Below are 26,128 nucleotides of genomic sequence, written 5' to 3'. Positions count from 1 at the left end.
AGCTCTAAGAGCGGCGCTAGATGCATATTTCACTCATTCTCACTGAACCTTATTGCCTCCACACCGACGATTGTAAGTTACTTCTCAATCTGCTTCCCCAAATTTTGACTATAGCCCTTGCCCAATCTGAGTGCCTGCATGTGGGCTACACAACTCGCAAAACAATTCGTCATAGCATTCCAGTCCTCTATTTATGTCTTTTCGCTGCATGCTCACGCGATGTGGGGGTGATAACCACAATCATATTAACACCAGCAATTCCGGATCTTGTTAGGTGCAGAATCAATGGTCCATTTCATAATAGCCATTCGACATGATTTCTGAACCTACAGATAAGGGGCAACAGCCTTCCAGTACTCGATCCTAACTTAGATCTCGGGCGTCATCTGCATCACCATCGACGAATGGAACTTGGCTACTGTGCTCATGTTCCTCTCTCTCGGGTGACCTTTTTTTTATTAGATGGCCGCAGTGGCGTACGCGTCGCCTTGTGTATTCTCTGCATTGTTCCCTTAGTGTGTGCGCTCTACTCTAGAAGTGCTGGAGAATGATATGCCCACAGGTCGCGTCTCGAAATGTTCGCAGTAACTATGGAGTCACTTCCGGAAGTGTCATTGCTGGACTGTTTCCGCGTCCAGGACCTTCATAGCCATATCCACCTTTGTGCTGTTTTGGGTCAGATTCCCTAGCTCGATTCTTTGCTGGGTTCATCAAAGACGGCATCAGATGGCATCCCGTCATGTAACTTGGCGCTACTATGCTTACAGCTTGCATGGCTATCAACGCCTTCTTCACAGAAGAGACATTGTAATTTCGCACCGACGTAGAAGGCGACGTGGATTTTACATCGTCCCAAGTCCTTCCAGCTAAAACGAAACGTAAAACCAGGTCATGCTCTCGCGTCGTTGTATCAAAGACTTAATATTCAATAGCATGCATGTACAGATTTCATTTAATGGACTCCATTCCATGACGATGATACCTACCACCCTTTCCATGGAATCCAAGTGTCGATGACGATGTCATTCTCGTCCACAACGAAGTACGCGTAAAATGCAGCTGCGGTTATGCATGAATGCTGGCACCAGAGATATACCTTCTCACCGACCGTGAAGATATCACCGGCTGTTTCCTTATCGTTCGAGCACCCCAGGATGCCATGTTCTTGCGACACACGTACAACGTCCCAAAATGGTCGATCCACGACCCTGCCGTGTCCCGGGAACCCGCTAGCTTCTCGGGCCAAAACAATGACTCCTGCGTTTATCAGAACTTCGTTCCGTTCAGGATAAACGCTGACGACATCTGCGCATACGCGAATGGCCTGCTGTGTTATCGGAATGACATCCGTAGAGACTTGTTGAAGGTCGTTCGTGGGGAAGTTGCCTTACTCTGGTCAGTTCAAATGATTGAGAGGTCGAAAAGTCACCATTACCAGCATGAAGCTCAAGTGTCACGTTCGGTGGTAGCTTTTCGTTCAGTCTCTCGATTACGTGTGCTGTGGGTGTCGCGCCAATTGACAAGATGAGAGACCTCGTCGTCGATACTAATGAAGCTGCTGCAACAACTTCTTCCACCTCAAGCTGCAGCATTTTGGTAACCTCTTCCTCTGTTCGGCAGCCGTATGAATGATTCGCGTGGCAATAGAAGCCTTTCAATTTCGCGAATTCCGAGCTCTCTATTGCTTGCACTAATTCCTTGAGTCGCGGTGAATCGGTCGTCAGTCCGGCTCTGCGTGCGCCAACGTCGATCTTGATGAAGACGTCCCATGCTGTTCCGGAGCTTTCCAAGAACTGCAATTGATCGCGGCTATCGAGAAGCAGATCAATCTTGATATTCTGGCGAAGAGCGGTCAAGCGAGGAATGACGCTCTTGTAGACTGGCATGCCAAAAATAGCCTGATACAAAGTCAGCGTACGGACCTCAAGGAAATATCGAAAAATGTGGCAACACAGGGTAATTCCGAACATGGACGTTTTTTAGACTCTTAGCGCATGTTAACAGGTGAATGATAGCAGTTAGTAATGTACCTCTTCCAGGAGACCCTCTTTGACCAAAGGCAGAGCACCGACAATCTCGGGTACAGTTGAGCATACAACCTTGCGGTACAATCCATTTCCCAACATCAGCCGCGTTACCTCCAGAGTCTGTGATGTAGCAAGTGAGCGCCTGAAGTATGGTATTATAATGCCTTGGAATATACCTTCAGCGTCTTCAAGTGTGGTCTAAACGAGATATTGAGCTTGGAAACATCGTCGTGCAACTTCTTGATATTTTGCTCAATGATGGGTTTGTTGACGATGAAGGAAGGCGTTGGGAGTTCAGATGCATGCCGACCCAAATAGTCTTTGTGATGCTCAAGTGCGTGATCCATTGTCTGCGTGCACAGGTGTATGTATGCATCATAGCAACCACAGAGCGCAGTCCATGGACCCCTTATCGGAAGCGCGTTGTGACGTGACGGCGCTAATGCTAGACGGGAACGCTAACCTCGCTCCACCACTTTTTTTTTCAAATGTCACTGCGACTTATTCGACACCTCCTTCGGGAAGTGCTTTGGATATTCAAGACATTCTCTGTCCCAAATCTCATTACGATTTCCAACCGGATTCCATGGATCTCAAAGGTAAACGTGATGTGCCTTTCAGGGTCCCTATCTCTAGCAAGGAGTTCGCCGATGTCAAAATTCACGTACCCGCTATTAGATCACAAGGTCTTAATCTGTTGCCATGGGCATCAACTTACGTACTCGCTGGCCAATTACACAATCTCGGCATTGAACCACCGCGGAAGAATGGGATTAATATTCCAATCTTGGAACTTGGAGCTGGCATTGGGCTCGTAGGCATGGTCGGCTCGATGATATGGCGTCAACCCGCCATTCTAACGGATCTCAAAGAGATTGTTCCTGGACTGGCAATTAATATCGATCTGAATTCGAAGCTCTTGCAGCACTACGGTGGATCGGCCAACGCTGGATCGTTAGACTGGAATGATCCGGACACCCTTACTCTGCACGATAATACAACTATATCCGCGAATGCGACCAAAGCGAACATCATCATAGCCGCGGACACAATCTATGATGACGAACATCCTGAAATGCTTGCGCGTACGATTTCGAAGTGGCTCGCTCCTGGGCGGGAATCAAGGGTCATCATAGTATATCCCCTACGCGTTGCATACCTTGATCAAATTCGTGAGCTATGGGAGCGTCTCGAAAGTATGGGATTGCAATCCATACACGAAGGTAGGGAGGAGGCCTCTGAGATCGACGGCGCCACGTGGGACGACGAGCGACTCTGCGAATGGAGTGTCTGGAAGTGGGATTCCAACTGATTTTGCACTCGGTAAATTGGGTCGAGCTACGCTTGATGTATTATCACAAGTTAAAGAATATAGAGTAAAAGGGTGCGGGCTGCGTTCTGCCAATAGATGATTAAACTTTGCTAATTTGCCATGGCTCCACACGTTTAATCTCGACTGGAATTCCCCTGGGTTGTTCTTGCCCGCGACGCAACTGTGAGCAGGACAGGGTGTAAAGTGTTTCTCATGCACAGCATTGCCCTCCGCAAAATCATTTATAACGGTTCTGAACACCGTTGCTTTGACCGCCAAGGCTAGGCTCGACTCCAGCTTCCAAACTTGCGGCGACATCTGTACGCATCGCTCCGCTTGCAACCCCATCGACAGCATCAAGTCGACGTCTTCTGACTCACTAGCAGTTAGCTTGCCGCTGATAAAGACAAGCGGTGGTGCTTCGATGGCCTAAGGCTGATGTCTTCTCAATGCTCAATCACTCAGGACATTCTCACTACAGGTATAGGGACCGATTACTATTCAGCCGTTAGTAACAGAGATTTTGAAGCAGTCATGATGATCTTTCGGTACCACGCACGGTGCCTCGAGCCTGCTTAAAGTCAGTGGCTACAGAGGGTTACTAAGTGGCAGATCTCATACCTTATATCCTGCTTCAGGAAGCTGCTTGACAGCGTTGATTGCCATAAATCCACTTATGCCAGTGACTAGGACACATAGGCTGAAGGAATGGCCAGACTATATTAAACGGGGTAGGATAGCGTTAAAGAGAGTCGGGGTTGAAGCTGTAGGATTCAATCTGGATAGCAGAGGAAGAAGAGTAGTTACGGCAATCAGTCCTAAAATCGCAATCTCTTCTACGTTATATTTCATGGCGAGAGAACCAGGGACCAAGACGCTATCGCGTGTCGACGAGGTTACGAAATCTTAGGTGGCGATCAAGTTGCAGGCTTGTTCCATATTTGCGACTTCCACGACATCCCGAGACGAAGCAAAGCTTCGAACGTCTTGCCCTCAGGCACGAATAACTGGCCACCCAATCAACTTGCGCATGGCGCATTCCACAAAGAACCAAAATCCTTCAAAACACGTGAAATGGAAGTTCTGCTGTCTTGAACCCTCGCCTGTGCCAGGAGGCATGTTCATACCTGATAAAACCTTCTGCGTACTCGGATCACGTACACGCTATCACAGCTCGAAAACGACCATGGAAGATGATTACCCCCTACCTTTTCCCGCTTCTGTCACCACCACTAGGATCGCCATCGATTCGATCCCTCTCCTCCTTCAGCCGTTTCCTGGCATCTTCTTCCGCTTCCAAGAGACTAAGCACCTTTGTCCTTCCCGGCACGGAGAACCCACCCGCGTACTCGTACCTCTCCAGATAACTCAGCCGGGTCTTTTGAGATTGCCGGTGTGCAGAACTCTTACCGTCTCCGGTATCTCCATCCCCTGCACCATGCAGCCCTCCCAACCCTTCCGGCCCTTCCCCATGGCCGCAGCCGCCTACGAACCTTCTCCCGTCCTCGTACCTCCTCCTCACAAAACCCTCCACCTTCGAAAAGGAATCATCCTCTTTCTGCTCCTGTACTCCAACCGTATCACCATCTCCAAGAAAACGGGCTACTTCGCTCTTCAGGACATCGATGCTTTGCTGCCCCACACGCACCCTTTTCGACTCCGTCAATTTCTTCAATCCCTGCATGGGCGTCTCTGTCGCTCTCCTTGCATCAATTTTGGTGTTGCTCACATATTCGTAAACTTCTTTGCGGTCGGTTTCAGAGGCGAAGTGCAGGATCGAAGAGAGGAGGGAGATGTAGGCGAGGAGGGGTCCGGCGTCGAGGCCTTGTAGTGGGATCGGCAAGTTGATCACAGAAACAGAAGGATGGGGATCAGGCGGTGGCGGTGGCGGTGAGGGAGGGAGTGATGATTGCGTGAGCTGTGGCTTGTGAGGGGCCCGCTGGGTTGCCGGTGTCTCGTCTCCATGCTCATTCTCAGACTCAGACTTGGGACCATTTGGATCTTTGTCGATACGATCGACTTGGAGACTGAGGCCGAGGGATAATCGGGTGCCCTTCTCGCATGTCGTCCTCTTCGCAATATCTCGTACTAGTCCGCCTCCCTTGCCCTCGTCCATCAGACGATATAGATAGTCGCACCAGCTAGTTCCCCCCTCGCCAAGTAGCTGCTCCCTTTTAAGCATGATTCCATTCTCCCAATCAATATCACCTCTCCATTCAAGGACCTTCTTGCGTGTGCGTCTTTCCCCTTCCTCTACATCTTCCTCCTGGTCACCTTTCGTATCTCGCCTAAGTTCTGTCCAAAGCGCTCGGTAGGAGCGCCGCATCTTCTTCACCTCCATAGTCGTAAGGAATTGGCTGAGTGGACGATACGTGAGTAGAAATGTTGGCGTCGCGAGTGTGGAGAGTTCGCGTTCAAACGCTGTCGTTAGGAGCAGGAGGTTTTGAACGGTGTAAGGATCCCACGGCGTTGGCTTGGTTCCGAACGAGGATGAGTGACGGAAGGATACGTTCGGGTAGCACCGTTCGGCCGCGATGATGGCGAATGGACGCTTGATCTCCGGGTGTTCCGAATGGTTGGAGTTTTCCGCATTGCTGATACGGGATAGCGCTTTCATGACGGTGTGGATTTCAAGTTCCCAGGCGTCTCTACGGGAGGCGAGTAGATTGACGCGCTGGAGTGTGAAAGGGAGCGTCCAGATGTGTGAGGTGGAAGCTACATGGGCTTCGGAAGGCGTCAGAAGGAAGTCGCCTGGGCGTAAGGTTGGGGGCATACCAACTGGTTCTACAGTAGGCAGATCGAATTCCGAAGTCTTTGATGGCGGCTGTGGATGATCAGGCATCATGCGGAGAGCCCAGTCAGCGCTGAGAATAAAGCCATCCCATCTTTTCTGCTCCGTTCTTCGCCATGCTGCTCTTCGCTCTTCGTACAATCTCGTCTCATCTTGCGTCGGATTATGCCCTAGTTTCTCCTCGAAAACAGTATCTCGCCATAGCTTGACAATGTATCCAGATCCGTCCAAAGCGTTGGCTAAGTTTTCGCATAAGTTTATGAGTCTCGTCATATGACGGTCCTCCCCAAAAGCGAGCTCAGGATGAAATTTCTCAAGGCCAAGCAGGACAAGCGGGATGGAGATGTCTAGCACTATCGGTGCAGTGGCGGTGGCGGAGTATGTGAAGGGTGTAGTAGTTGTTGTGGGGGTTCTCATTATGAGCACGGATGACGAAGGGGACAAAGAAGGTTACGAAGTAAGACTAGGCGCAGAACCGGAGAGCATGGAAGTGGATGCCGAGAGGTAAGCAAGACGGCGAAATTCCTCGTAATACAGGACGTGATTCTTGAGTGGAGAAAGTGTGGAAAATTGAGACAAGGATGAATGGATGAAGTCAGGGGAAGAGACGCTGTGCACGTGTTTAGAGGAATAAAGAAAGGAAGACAGGGCGGCGCGATACATCAAGACAAAGAAATCTTGTGAGGCAGTGTGGAAGGCGACAAGACTAGGTTCCAATTATGTGTGCTTACCTACCGTGAGTCACGGCCGTCTATACTGAATTTCGATTCTGGAGCGTGTAAAAAGACGCATAAGAGACAACACCTCGCCACACCCCATCCTTTCAAGTCACGATCCTTCTCAACGCCAACACAATGCTGCGCATATACCCCCACACGTCTCCTTATGCCGAGTTCGCAGTGTTAGGGTTCACAGCCGAGGCCGGAGCAGCAGCGGGCTCCACGCCCTCAGGACCAGCGCCCGTCAACGGCTGCTGACCAGCGCCTTCGGTGGGCGGCGCGATCTTCGTATTATCAATAACATCCTTGCTGTCCTCCTTCTTCGCCCACTTGGGCGGTTTCGCCCACTGCGCATCCTGCCACGGCCCTGCATCGCTCAACGCGCAGCCTCCAGGGCATTCACAGCTTCCGCCAAATTGCTTGGGCAGGTTCTCAGCGGGGACCTGAGCGATCAGTTCCTTCTGGTAGCCGCTGCCAAGGATGTGGATCTTGTTGACGGTGACGGGGTCGAGGAAACGCTTGACGACGCCCCAGACGCCCGAAAAGCCCCACGGCGCGTTGATGACGTACATCTTGCCGAGGCGCTCAGGGTAGTAATTCTGCGAGATGGCGGACACAGCTTGGAGGTAGCCGTAGACGGAGGTGGCCTTTGCGATGCCGACGCCCTTGAGGTCCATGATGGAGCACGACGTCTCGAGGAGGTAGCCAGACCTGCGCGAGCAGGCGGGCAGGCGCGGGTCGGCCATCTTCTCGTATTCGCAAACGAGATTCTGGATCATGCGTTCTTGCGAAGTGATCTTAGCCATGGCGGTGAGGTCGACGTTACCGAGCTGCTCAATGTAGACGGGGCGGCCATCCTGGGCGATGTAAGTGCTGTTTTTTGGAACCCCCCTTTTCTGCAAGGCATGTGTGGGGACGTAGATGATAACGCACCTTGTCTGTCTTGTGGTAGTACTGCGGATAGTACTTGAAGATCTGGGGCCTCTCCGGGTAGTCAAAGGTGCGAACTAGCTCCTCGACGCCCACACCCGCGTAAGATGCCCGCCACTTCTCGCTGTCGATGAACCTGCGCGAGCGTCAGTCGCCTTCATCCACCCTCTTGGGGGGTCCTGCACATACATCTGCTTGGAGAGCTCGACATTGAATTTCCGCGCACGCAAAAACCGCAGCTGTAAACAAATTAGCCCTGGCCCTTCTATTGTGGGTCTCTCCCACGCACCAGCGTCAAAGTGTCCAAGTTCTTGGTGTAGCCAGCTTGCTCTAGCATGGCCCTGAGCTGGTGAACCTGCGCATCCTGTTCTGGCGTGGTGTGGCCGGGGTGGCCGCTCTGGGGCGTGGGTGCAGTGGTGGGGTAGTCGTAGTCGTCGTACTTGGGGTCGAGCGGGAGCTCTTTTGCGGCTGGTGCAGCCATGACGGGCGTTCTGTCGAGGGTTTGAGTCGTGGCAGTGAAGTATAAGGGAGAAGGCAGGTTATCGGCGCCTCGAGGTTGAAGAGATGTTGAGAGAGAAATGACGACGAAGTTGGGCTAGGCGCACGTTGACCGCCGCTCAAGCGACGCCCGCCAATGGACCCTGGTCATGTCTTACCCCAGGATATGACTTTACGGACAAGCCATCGCACACAGTGCATCACCTATTGCATCCAATTAGGTTAACTTGAGCATTCACCATATTCACCCACGTGGTGCATGGAGTATATTCTACTGTGTAGACATGCGACCCTCTGCAGACGCCTTTTCCCACCTCGAGTCTTACTGGTGCAGCCACACCTCTCTAGTCCCACAAGCTTACGAGTCACTGACCGCAGGTCGATGAGACCACATATGAACAGTGAAGCGCTAGTCAATCCTACCCAACAGGGAGGAGACACGGCTCGTTTTGTAGCTAACTAACTCATACATCCGCAGAAGTAAAGACAAACATAATCCAGACCATCCATCCATCTCCAGCCAGATACACTCCTGCTCCACACACGCACCCTACTCTACCATCACCAACTCCTTCACAAGAGCTAAAACGAGCGTTGTCTAGGCCCACTACCCAAGAGCCAGAAGCAACGCACAAAACACAACAGTCGCACTGTGAAATTGCTTGAACACTGACCCGTTAGGCAGGAGTCCACCGTCACCGCACCGCCAAACACATTCCGGATTCCGTCATGTATACCATGAGAGACCAACCGACCAGATGAGAGTTGAAAAAGGACACAAACCGAACACCGCCTGATGACGCCCAAACATGACAGACGAGGAAAACCACGAACGCGCCTATGGACAGTCCAAGCAAAGGTCGAGAATAAGTCAACAAAAGTCGAGGCTGAGGCCTTCCCCTAGTGTTGAGGGATCATGGTCGTCACTACCGTTGTCGATCCCGGTCGCGGTCGCGTCCCTGTCCAAAGTCTGGCTCTACGATCGCCCTCTTCTCTTTCTTGCTCCTCACCACGTATCGAGCGAAAAGGGCAACGTGATCTGACGGGAAGTGGTAGTTCGGGAATCCGGGCACGCGCTTGAGGTAATCAGAGTCAATATCTCCGAGAAGCTCAACGACTTGCAACGTGTTTGTTGAGTACCAAATGTAGTCAAGTACACCAGTGAAGTTTGGAGTGTAGTTGGTGAACTTCAACTCGCCAATTGGTGAGTAGCTAGATTTCAGACTGAAGGGATGCGATACGCCGTTCCTCGTCAAGTTACCGTAGTTACGACTACCCAAATCTTCGTGCTGGTTTGACATGCTGCCCGATGTGATGAAATCGTAGATGCTCGACGTAGGCGTTGAGTTGAAATCACCGCAAAGTAGGAGCGGAATTTGGGCAGCGTCCGAGTATTCCAGTGAAGGCCCCGGCGTCTGCGTATTATCCGCTATTGGGTTTCCTTCCTCGTCATCGCCGTTCGCAAAGCGATAGAGTACCTTGTCCGTGCAAGGAGGATGCTTGGCCCACTTGTTTGCAAACTTGGTAATTGACTCCAACAAGATCGCCACTTGCACTATTTTGACATCCGTGAAAAGGGGGTTCCAGAATACGTGTACGTTACCAACAATCAGCCTTGAACCTGTTGCGCGGTTCTCGAGGAAGGCAATGACAGCAATATCGTCCCGAGGCATAACCCGGTTGAAGATGTCATGTTCTCCTTTCATGTCTGGACGATTGATGGCGATATTCGTGAAGTCAATGAGCTGTTTGTCCAACAAGACATACCTAACGCTGTCAGATTGATTCTCCATACCATATCACACTTGAACTTACTTGCTGTTCTTGTAGAAGATAGCACACCCATCGACAAGTTTAGCATCCTTCTCTACCATCGTTCTCGCTCGAGTCTTGGTCCAAAACATGCCTTTATAGTCGTTGTGCGCCAGGGCGGGCCGAAAGAAGTCATTATAAGATTCCTGATCAATCTCTTGCAGGCAGAGGATATCAGCATTCCTGTCCCGAAGTTCGGCGAGGATAGTCTCTCTTCGGTGCTCCCAGTCCAAAGCTCCACTTGCAGTGTACCCGTATTGAGAAGGAGTGCAGTACTTGTCGCAGAGGATATTGTAGCTGAGTGCAGATACTGTTTCTTGTTCGGCAGCTACTTCGTCAAGCTGGATGATGTCTCGCTCCATTGGAGCTTCAGGGCCTAAGCAAGTCAGATTCAGCTCGGATTGGCTACCATTGCTGCTTCTCTTACCTGGCGCAGTTTCACGGAAGTGTTCGATGAGTTTGGAAGTTCCGTTCTCTTCCATGATGATCTCTTTGTGTTCGCTAGGAATTGGGTTACCATCTACACCGAGCACTTCCAGGTGAAACAAAGACCCAAGTTCGGGCGGCAAGTAATTGATGTTGTTGTCGAAAAGAAGCAGTTGCTTCAGCCCGACAATCATACCGATTTCGGGGGGTAGTGTCCGTAGCTCGTTCAACGACGCATCTAAGTGAGTGAGGTTCCTGAGCCTTCCGACGCCCGCAGGGAGTGTGGAAAGTTTGTTAGAGTTTAGGTACAGCTTCGTAAGAAACGTGTATTGGAACAAGGTCGGTGTCAAGGTTTTCAAGTTTTGGCCGCCAAAGTCGAGGATAGTCCAGACATGGTTCTCTTTGCCATCCTGAATCATCTGCCCCGCAGGCCTGTTACGCTCCTCCTTATCAGACTCTTTCTGAGTGCCGCTGTTGGTTCCAGCGATCACGTTCTTGTTCACACTAGGGTGATTCCTCGCATGGGAGTGGGACTGCGTCATCTCGCGAGCCATTTGCGCTAACTTCAATTGTTCTGCCCAGTGTTCGCTGACCGGTTTATTGAGTCCGCTGTGCACACTTCCCGGGGTTCCGTTTTGCAGATGGTTTTGACTGAAGTGAGGCTGTACGTTCGAGATGCCTCCGCTAGAAACATTGTGCTGGTGGTTGAACTGATTTGCATGCGTGCCTGTTCCATGGTCCTGGTGTTGATGATGCGTTTGACCGTGATGCTGATGGCTAGGATTATGTTGGAACGGTTTGCCTAGGTTCATCTGCATCGTGTATCGCTGATGGCTGTTTCCTCCATTCATCATCACGTTGTGGCCCTGGTTGCTATGACCGTGGCCTTGATTGAACATGCCGAACTGCTGCGGCGACTGTGCGCCCGAGGAGCGCGACGGAGAGGGGGTGTCTGGGTTATTGAAGGGTATGCGGCCACTAGTAGTCGGCGATCGCACTCGGTTCGGGAGGTTTCGTGATTGAAGATGGTTTTGTGCGTGCTGCGGGTAGAAAGCGTGGCCTGGTCCCCTTTGGTAAGCCGAGTAATCGGCCATCTACAGGTATCGAAAGGTCAAGCGATGAGGAGCCCCGGGGCTGCAGCGGTGAGGGTGAGTTGGCGCCCGGGGGAGATTCGTGGTGGGCGTGGGTCAAGTCGGTGGAGGGGATCGGAGACGCGCTTTTCTTCGTTCTAACATGGGCGACTCTACAACACGCCTTCATATGCTGCGCTGGGGACGCGGGCCGCTGTGGGTCATGTATTGAGGTGCCGTGTCGCCGGGCAAGCTGTGGTCGCGTTTGTGCGGGGAGCGAGCGTGTGCGCGGAGCAGGAAGGGGTGTTGGTGGGAGCAGGGATTAAAGGACAGATTCGTTGTTCGGTGTGTGAATGTTTCGATGGTGCTGGCGCCTGTCTTCACCGTCGTTAGTCACTGGGGTGGGGAAGAGGTTGGTTGACGCCGAAATAGACGACGACCGAACCGGGGAGAAGGACGCGCACACGCACCGGTTGGGGCAGCGAGAAGCAGTGCAGCTATTCAAGCAGTCTCAATTGCGCGGTTTCGGGCGTGACGGGCGCCGGGTGCAGCGTAGGCAAAGAATAGAGAGTGTAGCAATGCTATCGCATGTCGCGAAGCTCTCGCTGGGTTCGCCTAGACCGGCGTTAATCCGCAACGTCACGTGGCATGACCAAACCGTACCAACGCTGCCACCAAGATCTCACGCCTATCTCACGAGGCCCCAGCAGTCCGATTGTCCGCGGTTGAGCGCGGCTCTCCACGCCGTCGCATGACAGCTAGACTAGAGTGTGGTATCGAGCTGCAGCGCTTGCATCATCTTGCGTGACTGTTCTTTCAGGCTTTTCCACTACCCATCCTACGCACCCATGGACGATCTCCGGGGCTCAAACGGGGTTGGCATGCCTGGCTACCCCCGCGTTTGCCCACGCCACAGTCGCCGTGTCTCGTGCTAGACATGCGGCTTGAGGCGGGAATACATGCCCTTTCTATGGCTGGCGCTCTGGGGAAGATGTGCAGAGTCCCGTTCTGATTGGAGACGGAGGCCTCTGGTCCTCGGTTGTTGCACGTCTGTCTGAAGCTGTCCGCCGCCCAGCTGAGGGGCACCGACGGTCCTTCATACAGCCGTCGGAGGTGCCTTCAGACCACCAACTGTAGGTGCAGATGCAATCTCTCGTCCTCCCGCTCGAAAGCCACACCCACCCTCGTCTCGTCCCGCCTGCGGCCCCGTCTTCATATCTGTCGCTCCCCCGATGTTCCGAGCTTACACGTGCTTATCGGACGACTTAGGAAAGGTCCAATATCGCGAGCTTGCCCGCTAAAAACAGTGGGGCAAGGGTTTGAAAATGGCCGAGTGGATGATGGTGTGCTCTCCTGCGGCATTCCGTCTCATGTCGATGCCTCTGACCTGATCACTAGTATCGCTACACTGGCGGCAACGCCAACGGTACACCTGTCCGCCCAAAAACTGCAGAGGCGAAGCAATGGAATTTGACCTCTACTGACGCCCTAGGACGAACCATATCAGCGAGCGCAGCCCCTCTTGCGCCTGCGCCCGGAGCTCTGATGGATGCAGCGCGGGGCTCAGTTTCGAGCGCATCAACTACCCAGAGCGCCAAACCAGAAGACTCTGCATTCCTCGCCAACCCTTTCGCATTGCGCCATGGCCGCCGCTACCTTCGAGACTTGCCGTATCCCCTCCCCTGCGACCTGCCCGAGCTCCAGCGCCAGAATCTACAAACGCTCCTTGCAACGTCAGTCTTCGGTCGCGCACTTGGCTCCAGCCCAAACCCTGAATGCCCACCTCGAAAGGTCCTAGAGATCGCATGCGGTAGTGGGTACTGGTCGTCGCTATGCCACGACTACCTAGACGGCTTGGGTTACGAAAATGTTCAATATACCGGACTTGATATCGTGCCCATCGCCGCAGACTTGCGCAAACAGCACATAGACTGGAAGTTCGTCCAACACGATCTACGCAAGGTGCCTCTACCTTTCGATGACGGCGAGTTTGATATTGTTGTTATGAAGGATATGAGCCTGGTGGTGCCCCTCGGCTCCGCATCACAGAGGATTCTGGACGAAGCCATACGAATACTCAAGTCCGGAGGAACGCTGGAGATCTGGGAAACCGACCACGTCATCCGATCTATCCTACCACATCCTCCGCCACCACCGGGGAAGAACCCCCAAGAGTATGCTTGTGCGGTCGCGACTGGAACCTTCATGATCTCGCCAATAACACCCTTCACTGAAGTGCACAACAAGTTCCTTGCGTCTTCGAACAGCTGGATAACGGAGGCCTTGGATAAGCGGAAACTATCGCCTACGCCGTGCGCGCGTATCTCGCAGATGTTGTTACAGGAGACTGAGACTCTCCAGGGTGTTGAGAATCGGCGAGTTGCCATTCCTCTGGGTGAACTGCGGTGGGAGCGAGAGGCCGCAGCAGAGAAACAGACGGCGAATCGTCGCGGAAGCGAGGCGGCGCGGATCAAGAAGAGCGGGATCGACAGCATGACGCTTACGGAGGAACAAGCAGCTCTGAGACACACAGCGTTGCTAGTAGTCATCCAAATGATTGAAAGTCTTGAGCCGCTCCTCAAGGAAGTCAGCGGCAAGTCCCAAGAAGAATGGCAGACCTGGTGGGGTTCGATGATGACGAACTTGTTGCAGGAGAAGGGTGGCTCGAGCGGAGAGTGCTTGGAGATTGGAGTCTGGTGGTGCCAGAAGGTCTGATTTGAAGGCGCGTGCGCATACCTTTTCATTTGAGATATCCCATCGTTGGCCTCGTTTTTGGCACTGCATTTCGCTGGCGAAACTTTTATACCTTATCATAGCGTTGACGTAAAGCGCGGTATCGTTTCAAGTAATACAATGCTTCTATCTCTGAACAACTCAGGTCAACTCGTATCAAAAATCGCCCATGATAGGTTTACCTACCTTTCTTTACAAATTCGGCCCGTTTAATGCCTTCCTCGATCTTTTTCTCGTCGGTCAAGTGTTGCTGACTTGCAAACGCTTTATGCAGCCGTGTCCTATAGTAATCGTATCCCAAGGGATATTCTCGACCGAGAAATAGTAGCTCTGTCGATGTCAGACATACAGGCGTTGTAAGAAGCCCTCCCGAACTCGCCTTTGTAGATATTGATCACCTGGTGACGGAGCGTTGGATTGATAGATGCCATGACTGCCCAGGGACTGAAGCAAAAGGGATGCGTTTGAGCTCCACGTCAGATTAGGATGTGCAAAGGTCCATTCCTATGAGGCCAGCGCTCAAAGACATGGATTTGGATGCAGGTCCTCGGCGTGGTGGGTCCAAGCTTCGGGTGACGAAATGGACATGGAGGCTACTCGCACACCTCGGCCCGTCGATGCAGCCGTGGGAAGGCGCGATTTGTCCATTCACACCCAGCGATGACACCGTAGTCGAACATTTGATTAACTCGTACTCTCCTGCCCTCGAGCATCCTGTGGTCGAACTGCAGAAGATGCGCCCCCTCGCGCGCGGCGTGCTGTTCGCCGACCCGTCGTCACTCGTTCAGCGCGTCTCGCACGCAGCACGCTTTCAATCGTCGAGCGCGTCCAGCAAAGATGCGACGACCGCCACACTGAGTCCACGGTGGCTCTCCGACCTGAAGGCGCGCATAGGCAAATGCATTATGTTCGGCATAGATAACGAGCAAGTAAAGGAAGCAGGCCAGATCTTGCACGATGTCAATTACAACTGGAAAGACCTGGTCGCAGGCAGTGAAGGCTACCTGACCGGGAAGGGTCGATGGGGTCTCCATCGACACCAGGTCGCGTGGGGAGAAATGGTATGGAGCTCTCCGTTCGATTCAATAATGTGGGATCGGTAGGCTAATGCGCTTCGGGTGGTACACAGGATAGCATGGTAAGACAAGCAGCGAAGGCGTCTTCCTACCTGCAGACTACGTGCTAATGTTTGCAAGGGTACGACGTTCGAGAAGTCCCGGTTTGGGAGAAGATGTTGACTGTGTGACAGGTCACGTCAATAACGTAACGTACAATCGATGGGCAGAAAGTGCTCGAGTCAATTGGGGCACGAACTTTGCCGCTATGGATGCCGAGCACAGAGATGAATGGAAGGCTCTGGTGACACCGACGGGCATAGGCATGATCCTGCGCAGCATCCGTACTGATTACAAGTTTGTGAGTGCTCTACCTCAATGGCAGCAGCCTACGACAAAGGCAGCTCCGCACGCATAACCACAGGAGTGAAGAAGCCAGGCTCTTTTCCTGCTGCACCAGTCGCTCCACTCCAGAAGTTCGCAGCTACAGGGCTCATACACAGAAACGTCGCTGACTATAGCACCACTCTAAAGCCGATCAAGTATCCGGACCGTGTCACGGTCCTGCATAAGCTTCGTTCGAAGCCGAAGGCGGACACCGACCACTTTATCCTAGACGTGCTCATACTCTCCGAGCTGCATCGGAGGGTTGCGGCGCGCTGTGTCGAAGACATTGTCATCTACGACTACAAAGCAGCGAAGAAGTCGTCAATGAAGCCATTCATGGTCGAGAAGCTGCAGGAGACATTCGAGCTCCAAGAGCGGGCCAAGGAAAAGTACGGGAATAAGGCATTGGAGCTCATTCGACGGGTGCAGGCCCTTGAGAAGAGCTCCTGGGATAGACCAGATGCCAAGGAAGACTTTGGCAGCGCGAATCCATAAAGCTTTTTCCAACATGCATCTTGCATCGACTGCGGCGGCTATCCAGCCACAGCACACCATGTGATGATCTGCATGCCCGTTACGCGTGACTTTCCCGGATTTCCTAATTCGCACGTCACGATGCAGGGCATTGGCTGTTCGCATCAAGCTTTCAACGGCGCCACCACGCCAAATGATGGAGGGGCGGGATAGTTTCCTGGCCAAACGACCATGACAAGGAGAAATGCTCCGACGACACAAACAGCCGGGCGATCCCCTGGCGATAGCATTTGGCCATGTTGCGCAGCTGTTGCTTACCCGAACCAGCTGGCTAATGTCGACGAGGCCCCCGAAGTAGGCGGCGGGGCTGCAGTATGCTCGTTGCAACAAATCAGATCATGAACAGCGGTGTGCGGTGCTACCCTCCCAGAGGTGCTGTTTGCTTGCCGATCGTGCCCGCGCAGGCAGAACGAGGCAGCGCACCAGGGGTTCCCGGTTCTCGCAAATGAATAAGCTTGGCTAAGACGGTTACCCGCTGCACAGTCATTGGCGTCTGATGTGTGTTTGCTGCGAGCAAGAGACGCCAGCGCAGGTATGAGTCCACGCCCAGGATGTGAGCATCAACGGCCAGCGAGCAAAGAGTGAAGACGCCCTACTGCTTCCGCGCAAGCGTTGCGAAGATGCGGCTAGGGCGGTGGGAGGACAGTCCCCATACAGGCGCGGGCACGCTGATCCCTGAGCCGGGCCCATTTCCGGCGCTGTGATCGACGGTACATGTGAGATGTAGGCGACAGGATGCTGAGAAGAGCGAGATGCAGCGGGCGAGTCGCGGTGCCTGGGCTGTTTGTCGTGTGCGCAGCGGTGCTTCACATGAAACGGGCCTCGGAGAGCAGGCAGCACCAGCAATCGTACGACGGCGGCCACTGGCGCATCTGTGATCCCAAGCGGGCCCGCACTGCGCCAGAACCGGAATTTTACAGTCTCTGCGCAGCGATTCCGTGGGTTCCTGGGTAGTCTAGTCGGCGCCTGACACTGGCATTCGGGCGATTTAGCATTTCTTGGCGCGTGCAAGCGTCTGGTGCAAGCGCAGTGTTGCTTGTCAATTTGCAGCCTGCCCTCCTCACAAGAACAACCTCGACTCACACGACAACCCGTAACCCGCAGCCCGCGCCGCCTTCACCCAGTCTGGCTCGTCCTGTGTCCCAGCCGAGCCGACCTGCGGTGTCTGCGCTCTCCGCCCGCTGCCTGCCGCGTACATGGTAGCGAAGGGGAGACGGAGCCAGGCGACCACGCACGACAAGAGACATGAGAATGGCCTCGCAGCGCCCGGGAAGCGCATCAGCAAGCAGCGCAGCAACCCGCACCTCAACGGCAACGCCAATGGGAAGCCCAACCCGCCGACGCCGCCGCCCACGAGCAACGTAGACAATCCCATGACGCAGCCGGCCGCCGCCGCAGCATCTTCTGACGAAGCCGCTGCCTTCGCAAACACCACGGCCGTCCCGGCTGCGTCCATCAGCACCGCCGAGGATCGCGCGCGCGCAGGCTCCAATGTGTCGCTTGATGGCCTCGAGGCCTGCCGCCAGTACGACACAGACCCCTTCGATTCAGCCCCCCAGCGCCCTCACGCGTACTGCTGCCAATTCTGCCAATGGGACAAAGACCCCGCCCGTCTACATGCCCAATATGCTCACCGTTGCCACCACCATTCTCTCGTCCTGTCCTCTGCGGGACGTTCTCGCCATACTCATCATCCTCCTTCAGCTGCCTCCCACCGTCTTGACCGTGGTGCAGTTCCTCTTTGCAACCCTCACCTTCGTCCCTCCCCAAGCCGGAACCCCCCTCTCCGCCCTCTCCGCTTTCCCTTCCTTCACCGATATCTTCCAGGGCTCCGGTGGGACACCTTCCCTTTTTACAATCGTCTTCGCTGATGCCCTCATACTGGTGCTCTGGCTGGTACTGTGGGTCCCTGTACAGAATTTCTTCTTGGACCTGGCGCAGGCCGTCATTGCAATAGCCCTTGGGGGTGCCGCAGCTGGAAAGAATGGTACGACCAACGGCATTTTCATCTGTTTCGTCATCATTCTGTCCAATCATCTCTTCAGATTCAGGCCTCTTCGGCAACACCTTCTCCACTTTGTCTATACGGGGCTCGCCCGGGGAGGCCTGGAATTCTTGTCGAGCCCTCCGAGTATGCCTTCCTTTCAGGAAAGCTTCTCAACCCCCCCACGGATGGCCCCGCAGCCTCCTGGGAATTCACATTTTAGCTCAAGGAGTAGTTCGTATCATTCGGCGATCTCTATCTCGACGTGAAGCAGCACAATCACTGCCCACCGGCAAGAAGACTGACCCCGAAGCCGGCGTCCACCTCCAGCGCGCTTCTACCGCCACCATCGATTCCAACGCCGAAGTTCCCAATTCTTCGAGTACCGATGGTCGTCCGCCTGGGCCGTCGCCCGCGTCGCATACACACAAGGACAAGGCGAGTAGTAGCCGGAGGAAGAGGAAGCAGGCTACACATGTTCGCAGTCAGCAGCCGTTTTGGGCTGCACTTGCTAGTACAAAAGTCACTGTTCTTAAAGAGATGGAAAGCAGCCGAGCGGCGAACGACGCCGGGGAGGCTAACGCAAAAGACGCTAATCACATTGGAAACGCTGTTTGGGGATCGGAAGACGACCGTGTTTGGATATCAGAAGTCGGACATTCCGACATTTCTTTTCGTGTCAGTTTGAGTGGGAGTGAAGATTACGACGACGTGCGGGAGCAGGGTGGGAGCAATGGATCGGGTATTGACAAGTCGAAGCCTTTCTATATACGTGTCAATGGTGCGGACTGGAGTTCGACCCGGATTCGGTCGACCCTGCCGGAGGGGTATCCGGGCAAGGAGAAGAATGGCATATGGGTGGGAGAAATCTTCGGTCTTACGGGCCTCTCAAACTACCACTGCGAGTTTGTGCGGACCAAGGACCACGAAGTCTTCTATTCCACTAGCCTGATTACTTCTCCGAGCCCGGTCACAGAGCAAGGTGAGCTTTTCCATGGTATCGTATAAACTCTCAAAACTCATATTGAATAGCAATCGCCTCCGTTGCATCTCCGCCACCACACCAGACTTTGAGACCTTCGTCGCCTACAACGACATTGAAGAACTCAATCGCCTCTGCTGACCAACAGTTGCAAGAGCAACGCAATCGACTGAAGCGGAACAAAAAAGACCACAAAGCTGCACTCACTGCCATCAAGAAAGAGGTCGATACCCTGGGTACTCGACTGGCAAACGCAGGAGGTAGTGACGAGCGCCAGCGCCAGCGAGTCATGCAATTTACACAGAATATCCGCCAAGCTGAAGATGCCGCTGCTGATATCGCTGTCAAGATCAGTTCCATGGGTGATATCCCAGCCGAGGAAACGGCTGAAGCTTCTGTGAAGAAGCGTGAGTGGAAGCAAGAGCGAGACCACAAGGAAGCTGTGTCGATCGAATTCGAGAATACCAAGACAGAAATCGAACGCCAGGTCCGCAGCGTTGAGTCCGACATCAACTCGGCCATCCAAAAGAGAGAACGCCTTCAACAGCGTCAAGCGAAGCTCAACGATCAGCACGACCGCCTCATAACAGCCAACAAGGAGGGGTACACCGCCAAGCAAAGAAAGGAGCAGGAACGCCTTGCGCTTCATCAAGAGAGGCTACAAGTTGAGGCCCAGTATCGCAGCAACATCAATAGCTTTGAGCGCCGTGCAAACGACTACTACATGGCTACTGGTCAAATCGAGCAGACAATTCAACACTTCGAGACTATCATTTCGCAGTGTCAGAACATGTCTGTTCCTGCTACGCCTGACGGTCCTCTTCCAGGTACTAACAGCATGTCTCCCCACGCCTACCCTTTCCAAAGCTTCACGTTCCCTCTCTACAACGATGGTCGAGTCAACAGCACTCCAGGTTCTATCCGAGGCGGTCGCGGACGCTCTTCATCCATGCTCTCCAACATTTCCGGTTTCACCGATGGCTTCGACGACAACATGCATTCACCTTCTGGTAATGTTCTCGGCAATCCTTGGAATGCGCCTGGATTGCTGAACGAACGTAACGGAAGTCATGGCAGCGGTAGTCTTAGTTCAGGAACGTCTAGTCAAAGCTCGAGTCAGCGCGATCCGATGAGCCCTGTGCCCAACGTCAAACCTATGATGGCACGGAGCGCAACGGGGGGTAGCGGTGCGTACGCGAGTCCGATTGGCACAGGTCGTTAGGTCCAGATTTCTAGGTAGCCGTCCTCCAATGTGATTTTTCGTTTTTGGTGTGGATTAAAAACGTTCCTCCTGCTGAACTACCTGAATGTGAACCGGAACTCCACATGCCCAATGAGAGCAACCTCAACGATAGCAGGTAAGTAAGAACACCACCAATGATGCTTTGTTCGTGGTATCCTGCTCCCTACATTTCTTCCTTGACGATCGCAACATCAGGCACCCTCCTATGCGCAACCTCCCATTTACTTTGCGTTTCTTCGTTCGGTAACATCGCCACATCTCATCAGCCCAGACACGTCATTATGTGCCATGCAACTTACCTATCGCGCTCCCCATACCCGCCCTCATGTCCTTCAGCAAACCCCCCATGGCTTCACGCACACTTCCGCTACTCTCCGCTTTCGCTAAGCACTGCCATTTCGTAAACTCCCCTGGCGACGTGTAGGTAATCAGAGCCACACCATAAATCGTCTGCGGGACTTCACGCCGCCCATCCAGTATGATGAAAAGGCTGGGTGGTACAGGCGCGGTGTAGGTCAGGATGTCGAAGGCTGAATTTGGGCAAGGGGAGGTAGTGCCATAAAGAGCGAGGGCGATGCTAAAGATCTGAGATTTCAGATGGTCGAAAACGCCGTGGGAGGGGTCTGTGAACGACATGTCTGGCGTGGAGGCTGGAGTGAGGATCGCGTCTCTGCACACCAACGTAGATATATTGTTGTATGTAAGAACTACAGGTTTGGGTTATAGGGAAAAGGAGGTTATGAGGTGCCGATAAGCGGAAAAATTCAACGTGGAGAGTGTTTGTGTATGCGGCAATAAGTGTGAATAACGTCATCACAGCCTCTACACTCTTGGAGCCGATATCGACTCGCACCATCTTCACAATAATCCTGCTCTCGTACTCGCAATTGATCCGCATCGTCCTCACTTCCGCCCTGATTGACACTTCACCTTCCCGCGTAGTCACGCATCCCTTCTTCACATATACGCTCAATGCCTTCTATACAAATACGCACGCACTACCCACTCATCAGGAAACCCCACTACAACGCATTGCAAAACGCGAAGAAACTACCAGAAGACAGTAGCGAACAACAGAACAGCTTTATCGCTAGAGGTACAATGTGTTGGTCCGGCGATGTCATTCACAAATGCAAGCACGGTGTAGCGACCATTATTGCTTGTCACCCAGTGCAGCTTGGAGGTACTTGCCTTGTGGGTACCAGGTATATAGACGAGCGTGCGTCAATGAGTCTCTGTCCTCAGTGTGAGGAATTGGTAAAGGCCGGGAAGGGAGCGTCAGGGGCTTGATGGGTTGGAGAGGTGTATGTGTTGCGGTATTTGCGACTTCGATGCTTTTCGTGGTTGCAGGTCAGTGGCTATGACTAGCTTGTGTATTTTAAACCCTCTATTGTGGTTATTGGAGCGTCTTTGCGCAACCCGTTTCGCATGCTGAGATTGCTCTCGTACTTACAAATTCCTCTGCGATGGCCTTAGTTCGCATACTCCCGGCCACCTCGAAAATTAGGAAGGGTTTATTGAGCTCGCCCGTGAGCTACTTGCTAATACAAAGATTGATATGAAGAGGTCTAAAGAGAGGGAAATGCATGGGAAAGGGCAGGAATCAGTTGCTCGCTATGCTGAGATCAGGGCAGCCGTTGAGGAACTTGACAGAGCGTATGAAGCTGAAGGAACGGAGTGAGCGGATGACGTGGGAAGATTGGATTATGTAGCGGAAGTGGATGATGCGGAGGGGACTACGTATGAGTTCTTCTTCAGCGCGTATATTATTCAGTATGAGAAAAAGCTTAGACAGCCAAATGATGCTGAGATGCTGGAAGTACAGGAGGCCGGGTTGCCCACGACCAACACCCGCGATGAGGATGAGCACCAAGTTTCATCGCCTTGTAAAGACAGCTTTCGCTCGTACTGATTTTACGCTAATACATGTCAGCGATATGCTTGGATTCTCTAGCGGACGACTGGGGCTTCCAAATTTTCATGTGACGCCTGGAGGGTGGCTTCAGATGCGCGGTTAGATGTAGATATCCTCATTGCAGCGAGGATACTACCGTAGTATCTGCGGAAACGTGAACATGGGCAGCAGACTTAGATCCTTAAATGTGGCTGCAGTTCCCTAGGTGATGATCTAGGAATACAAAAGTCACTTGGAAATGCTGCGCTGGAAATTTACGTTGAAATGGGCTTTCAGCCATGCACGCGCCATGTACAGCGAGGCGTTGACGTTAGAATTGTTAGTAAGCGGGTAGTGACCAATTGACGCCTCTAGCGCTCTAGCCCCAGCTCATCTCCGCGTCGCACTCCGGAGGTTCTCTTCATCACCGTTCGTAGACGAAGCCATCCTTTTACACTAAAAAGGCCACAAGGCTGCCTCGATCAGTTCCTCGCACAAGCTGCTCGTACGACATAGCTAATCCGAAATGTTCACCTGGATACAATGAGATCTCTCCAGCATCCGGGTTTTGACCCCTACCTACACAGCGACCTCTTCATAGCTCCATGACACGCAGGTATGAAATCTAGTTTCTCTGTCTGATCAAAACAACGCGCTTCCTTCTATTCACGATCGCGAACCTTCTCCTTGTTCCGTCAACAAATACACTCTTGCACCATTCGTCCCGTGATTGCTCTCTCATCGATGGTCCATTGTCCCATTGTGCCACGAAGCGCTTTCTGTGACAAGATGGCTTGTCCCTCAATTCCTAGCTTCGTACACAGTTCTGTTTCTTTTATCCTGTTCAGTCAGCGTCTTTGTGTTTTCGCGGGTTTGTCCCTTTGTGATTCATTTATATCCCGTTCCTCAGGCGAGGACAAGCGTGAAGGTGCGACGCATGGCAGTTTCAAAGTGGAGCCTTCATCTTACACACACCCCGCATGTTCTCTGTAGCGTTTCGTTGTTTAAAGCCATGCTCATCGCCGCTGGGCGCGCGTGCACGCTCGTTTTCACTTTCACATACTCGCACGCCTGGGCGTTGCGCTCGCGGTTGCTCCACGTCTGGAGCCGGACTTCACATACGCCATTTCCAAGATAGGCTAGCGCCAGGTACCGTTTGCTCCTTCCGTGGCACAACATCACCGCTGCCCTTGCTTTTCAAAACCTCTGTCGCTACTTTCTTCCTCTCAAACTTCCCTACACTCCTTCCCTTCCATCGGCTGTGTCCGATAGTCATTCCTTTATCCGGTTGCGAAAGTTTGGCAAGGCCATCAGGTATAGCATTCCTTCACTCCCTCCTTAGTAGCACAACCTCCATTCGCCACATACCTCCCCTCCACCTCGAAATTGCCCTGAATTCTCCGACCCACACCCCAATAACATTCGCTTCATCGGCGCTCTCACGTTGAACGTTGAGAAATTGCATTCGAGAGCCAGGTCTCGTAAGTCCTCCACTCCTGCAAATGCCCCTCTTATTTACGCATAACTTCCTTTGAGTGCGCGCTGTCTATTTGCGACTGTTTGACTGACGCCGCCGGTCGGCACCTGTAGTCTTTCATTCAGCCGTACATATTTTCCAGTTCATTTCCGGGGTTAAGTCGGCACCTTCGTCATGAAGCTGGGCTCTGCTCTCGCTTTGAGTGGACTACTCGTAATTGGCACGGTCGCGCATCCGCTCAGTACGTATTTCAACACCCTGAAGAGCTCTAAATCGCCGGCGAAAAAGATCTGAACCATGAATCACCTCAAGTTGGGCAGTATATGGCCACTTGTAGCCAGACTTTGGGTGGCTGGGGCCTGCAATCACTTTACATGCTAACGTGGAGCAGATGTCAAACGCGCTGTGACTACCGAGGTGGTTTTCGTCACCGAGACGGTTGCTGAAGCGGTTGTCTACGTGGACGAGAATGGCGCGCCGTACCTCACCTCGACTGTGGAGCGAGTTCCCAGCGTCCCGTCGACTTCAGTCGAGCCTACCTCCGTTGCGTCTTCCGCTGTTGTCCCTACCTCAGCTCCGGCCGAGTCTCCTCAGCCAGTGCCAGCTCCGCCGCCTAGCCCATCGTCCTCTGACGTACCGTCCTCTTTTGTTGTTGCAAACGTGGAACCCACGTCTAGTGCTGTGCTACCACCACCTGCGCCGAAGCCGACTTTTGTAGCTCCAGAGCCGACTTCTGCAGCTCCAGCCCCGGCGCCCACTTCAGAAGCTCAGGTTCCAGCACCTGAGCCTTCAGTACAAGCCCAGGAGGCTCCCGCATCGCAGCCAAGCACTAGCTCCAGTGACTCCTTCCCTCTCGGCATCACCTACGATCCGTACAAAGGTACGACTAACAACGTTGATTGCAAGACTACAGACGAGATAGCTGCGGACTTCGACACGATGAAGGATTATGGAATCGTTAGAATATATGGAAACGACTGTGGTCAAATTCCAGTCGCTGTCCGAGCAGCCAAGAAGAACGGGCAGAAGCTGATGGGCGGAATCTATGCGCCGCTTCAGGACGTCGATAGCGTCGTTAGTGCTTTGTCGGACGCAGTCAAGCAACAGAACGGCGGCAGCTGGGACATCATCAGTCTCGTTAGTGTCGAAAATGAGAGAGTCAATGCAAAGGCAATGACAGCTAGCGACGCTCAATCTACCATCGACCAAGCACGTTCAGCTCTCCGGAATGCTGGATTCAACGGACCGGTTGGGGCAGTGGAAACTGTCCCTGCTGTTATTGACAACCCAGGAGTATGTTCCACATCCGATCTGGTGCTGGTCAACATTCATGCCTGGTTCGATCCGAACACCAAGGCCGCGGACGCAGGAAAATTTGTCAAGGGTGAGGTCGCGCGCGTCCAGAAGGCGTGTGGCAACAAGCGCGTTGTGGTCACTGAGTCCGGTTGGCCGCATCAGGGCGACAGCCACGACCAAGCCGTGGCTTCGCCTGATGCCCAGAAAGCCGCACTCGCTTCGATCCGTGCCGAGTTCAACTCCGATCTCTTCCTCTTCAGCTCCTTCGATTCGCTCTGGAAGTCCGACGACCCTTCCACTTTTAACGCAGAGAAGTACTGGGGTATTTTGTGAGGAGTAGACGGGGCTAAGCCAAACCTTGGCTATTCTCTACACCACGGTACCCAGTCGAGGCCGTCTATTTTGAAGCTTTATCTTCGAGTGGGCAGCAAGGCCTGCACATCTTTTGAATCGTTTCATTTCATGGCAAGCATCTCGCATAGGGGTGGAATAGGCATTTTTGCACTATTACGAATCACGGGACATGGAGCATGTAGTTAGCATAGATACCACTTTCAATGATACGATCTTCTCAAAATCTTTATCCTTTGCTACACTGTTCTGCTTCGAATCCGTTGCTTTCCTATTACATTTTGTTTGAACTGGAACGTGGAGTCATGAGCAGGCCCAGTAGTTCACAGAGGAAACGTTCGGATTCTTTTAGTAGCGGCTCTCTCGCCTTAAGCTTACTAGCGAGGAAACGTTAGTAAGTAACATGAAATCTAGTATAATCGGGTAATTCACTATACATCAAGTGTTTAAAGTTACGAGTCGAAAGTACATGGCCGCTGATCACATGAGGGGCTGCTAACAACGAGACTGAGTTGTACCCTTGGCCACTGGGTTGGTGGTAGTTGAAGAAAAAAGTTCTGATCACTCTGAGACTATGCTATTTTCGCTATGCAATGTACAATATAAC

At 53.0% G+C, this 26,128-nt stretch overlaps 9 protein-coding genes across 9 annotated transcripts; 5 read left to right on the top strand and 4 right to left on the bottom strand.

Moving 5' to 3' along the window:
* Positions 1 to 982: 982 nt before the first annotated feature.
* Positions 983 to 2,374, bottom strand: N0V89_009901 (uncharacterized protein; the record flags this gene model as incomplete). Its single annotated transcript, XM_056218647.1, has 4 exons — positions 983 to 1,386; positions 1,436 to 1,898; positions 2,031 to 2,147; positions 2,204 to 2,374. The coding sequence occupies 4 exons, from the start codon at positions 2,372 to 2,374 to the stop codon at positions 983 to 985; spliced, it is 1,155 nt and encodes a 384-aa protein (XP_056067912.1).
* A 239-nt stretch (positions 2,375 to 2,613) lies between these two features.
* N0V89_009900 (uncharacterized protein) lies at positions 2,614 to 3,339 on the top strand (the record flags this gene model as incomplete). Its single annotated transcript, XM_056218646.1, has 1 exon — positions 2,614 to 3,339. The coding sequence occupies one exon, from the start codon at positions 2,614 to 2,616 to the stop codon at positions 3,337 to 3,339; it is 726 nt and encodes a 241-aa protein (XP_056067911.1).
* Positions 3,340 to 4,543: 1,204 nt separating this feature from the next.
* Positions 4,544 to 6,547, bottom strand: N0V89_009899 (uncharacterized protein; the record flags this gene model as incomplete). Its single annotated transcript, XM_056218645.1, has 1 exon — positions 4,544 to 6,547. One exon carries the CDS (start codon positions 6,545 to 6,547, stop codon positions 4,544 to 4,546), a length of 2,004 nt encoding a protein of 667 aa, XP_056067910.1.
* A 466-nt stretch (positions 6,548 to 7,013) lies between these two features.
* On the bottom strand, positions 7,014 to 8,260 carry SEC14 (cytosolic factor, phosphatidylinositol/phosphatidylcholine transfer protein; the record flags this gene model as incomplete). Its single annotated transcript, XM_056218644.1, has 4 exons — positions 7,014 to 7,706; positions 7,783 to 7,915; positions 7,969 to 8,018; positions 8,069 to 8,260. The coding sequence occupies 4 exons, from the start codon at positions 8,258 to 8,260 to the stop codon at positions 7,014 to 7,016; spliced, it is 1,068 nt and encodes a 355-aa protein (XP_056067909.1).
* Positions 8,261 to 9,203: 943 nt separating this feature from the next.
* Positions 9,204 to 11,609, bottom strand: CCR4 (Glucose-repressible alcohol dehydrogenase transcriptional effector; the record flags this gene model as incomplete). The annotated part of the gene is made up of 3 exons (XM_056218643.1): positions 9,204 to 10,044; positions 10,093 to 10,465; positions 10,517 to 11,609. 3 exons carry the CDS (start codon positions 11,607 to 11,609, stop codon positions 9,204 to 9,206), a joined length of 2,307 nt encoding a protein of 768 aa, XP_056067908.1.
* A 1,313-nt stretch (positions 11,610 to 12,922) lies between these two features.
* On the top strand, positions 12,923 to 14,300 carry N0V89_009896 (uncharacterized protein; the record flags this gene model as incomplete). The annotated part of the gene is made up of 2 exons (XM_056218642.1): positions 12,923 to 12,928; positions 12,984 to 14,300. 2 exons carry the CDS (start codon positions 12,923 to 12,925, stop codon positions 14,298 to 14,300), a joined length of 1,323 nt encoding a protein of 440 aa, XP_056067907.1.
* Positions 14,301 to 14,935: 635 nt separating this feature from the next.
* Positions 14,936 to 16,255, top strand: N0V89_009895 (uncharacterized protein; the record flags this gene model as incomplete). The annotated part of the gene is made up of 2 exons (XM_056218641.1): positions 14,936 to 15,311; positions 15,762 to 16,255. The coding sequence occupies 2 exons, from the start codon at positions 14,936 to 14,938 to the stop codon at positions 16,253 to 16,255; spliced, it is 870 nt and encodes a 289-aa protein (XP_056067906.1).
* A 1,235-nt stretch (positions 16,256 to 17,490) lies between these two features.
* N0V89_009894 (uncharacterized protein) lies at positions 17,491 to 20,482 on the top strand (the record flags this gene model as incomplete). The annotated part of the gene is made up of 4 exons (XM_056218640.1): positions 17,491 to 17,819; positions 17,854 to 18,425; positions 18,514 to 19,260; positions 19,311 to 20,482. 4 exons carry the CDS (start codon positions 17,491 to 17,493, stop codon positions 20,480 to 20,482), a joined length of 2,820 nt encoding a protein of 939 aa, XP_056067905.1.
* Positions 20,483 to 24,048: 3,566 nt separating this feature from the next.
* Positions 24,049 to 25,503, top strand: MP65 (Cell surface mannoprotein mp65; the record flags this gene model as incomplete). The annotated part of the gene is made up of 2 exons (XM_056218639.1): positions 24,049 to 24,115; positions 24,266 to 25,503. 2 exons carry the CDS (start codon positions 24,049 to 24,051, stop codon positions 25,501 to 25,503), a joined length of 1,305 nt encoding a protein of 434 aa, XP_056067904.1.
* Between the last annotated feature and the right edge of the window lie 625 nt (positions 25,504 to 26,128).

The sequence above is a fragment of the Didymosphaeria variabile genome (assembly GCF_027946475.1).
Source record: "Didymosphaeria variabile strain IMI 356815 chromosome Unknown scaffold_7, whole genome shotgun sequence".
Classification (NCBI taxonomy): domain Eukaryota; kingdom Fungi; phylum Ascomycota; class Dothideomycetes; order Pleosporales; family Didymosphaeriaceae; genus Didymosphaeria; species Didymosphaeria variabile.
Note: the sequence above shows the minus strand (reverse complement) of the source record. Positions and strands in the feature narration are given on the sequence as shown.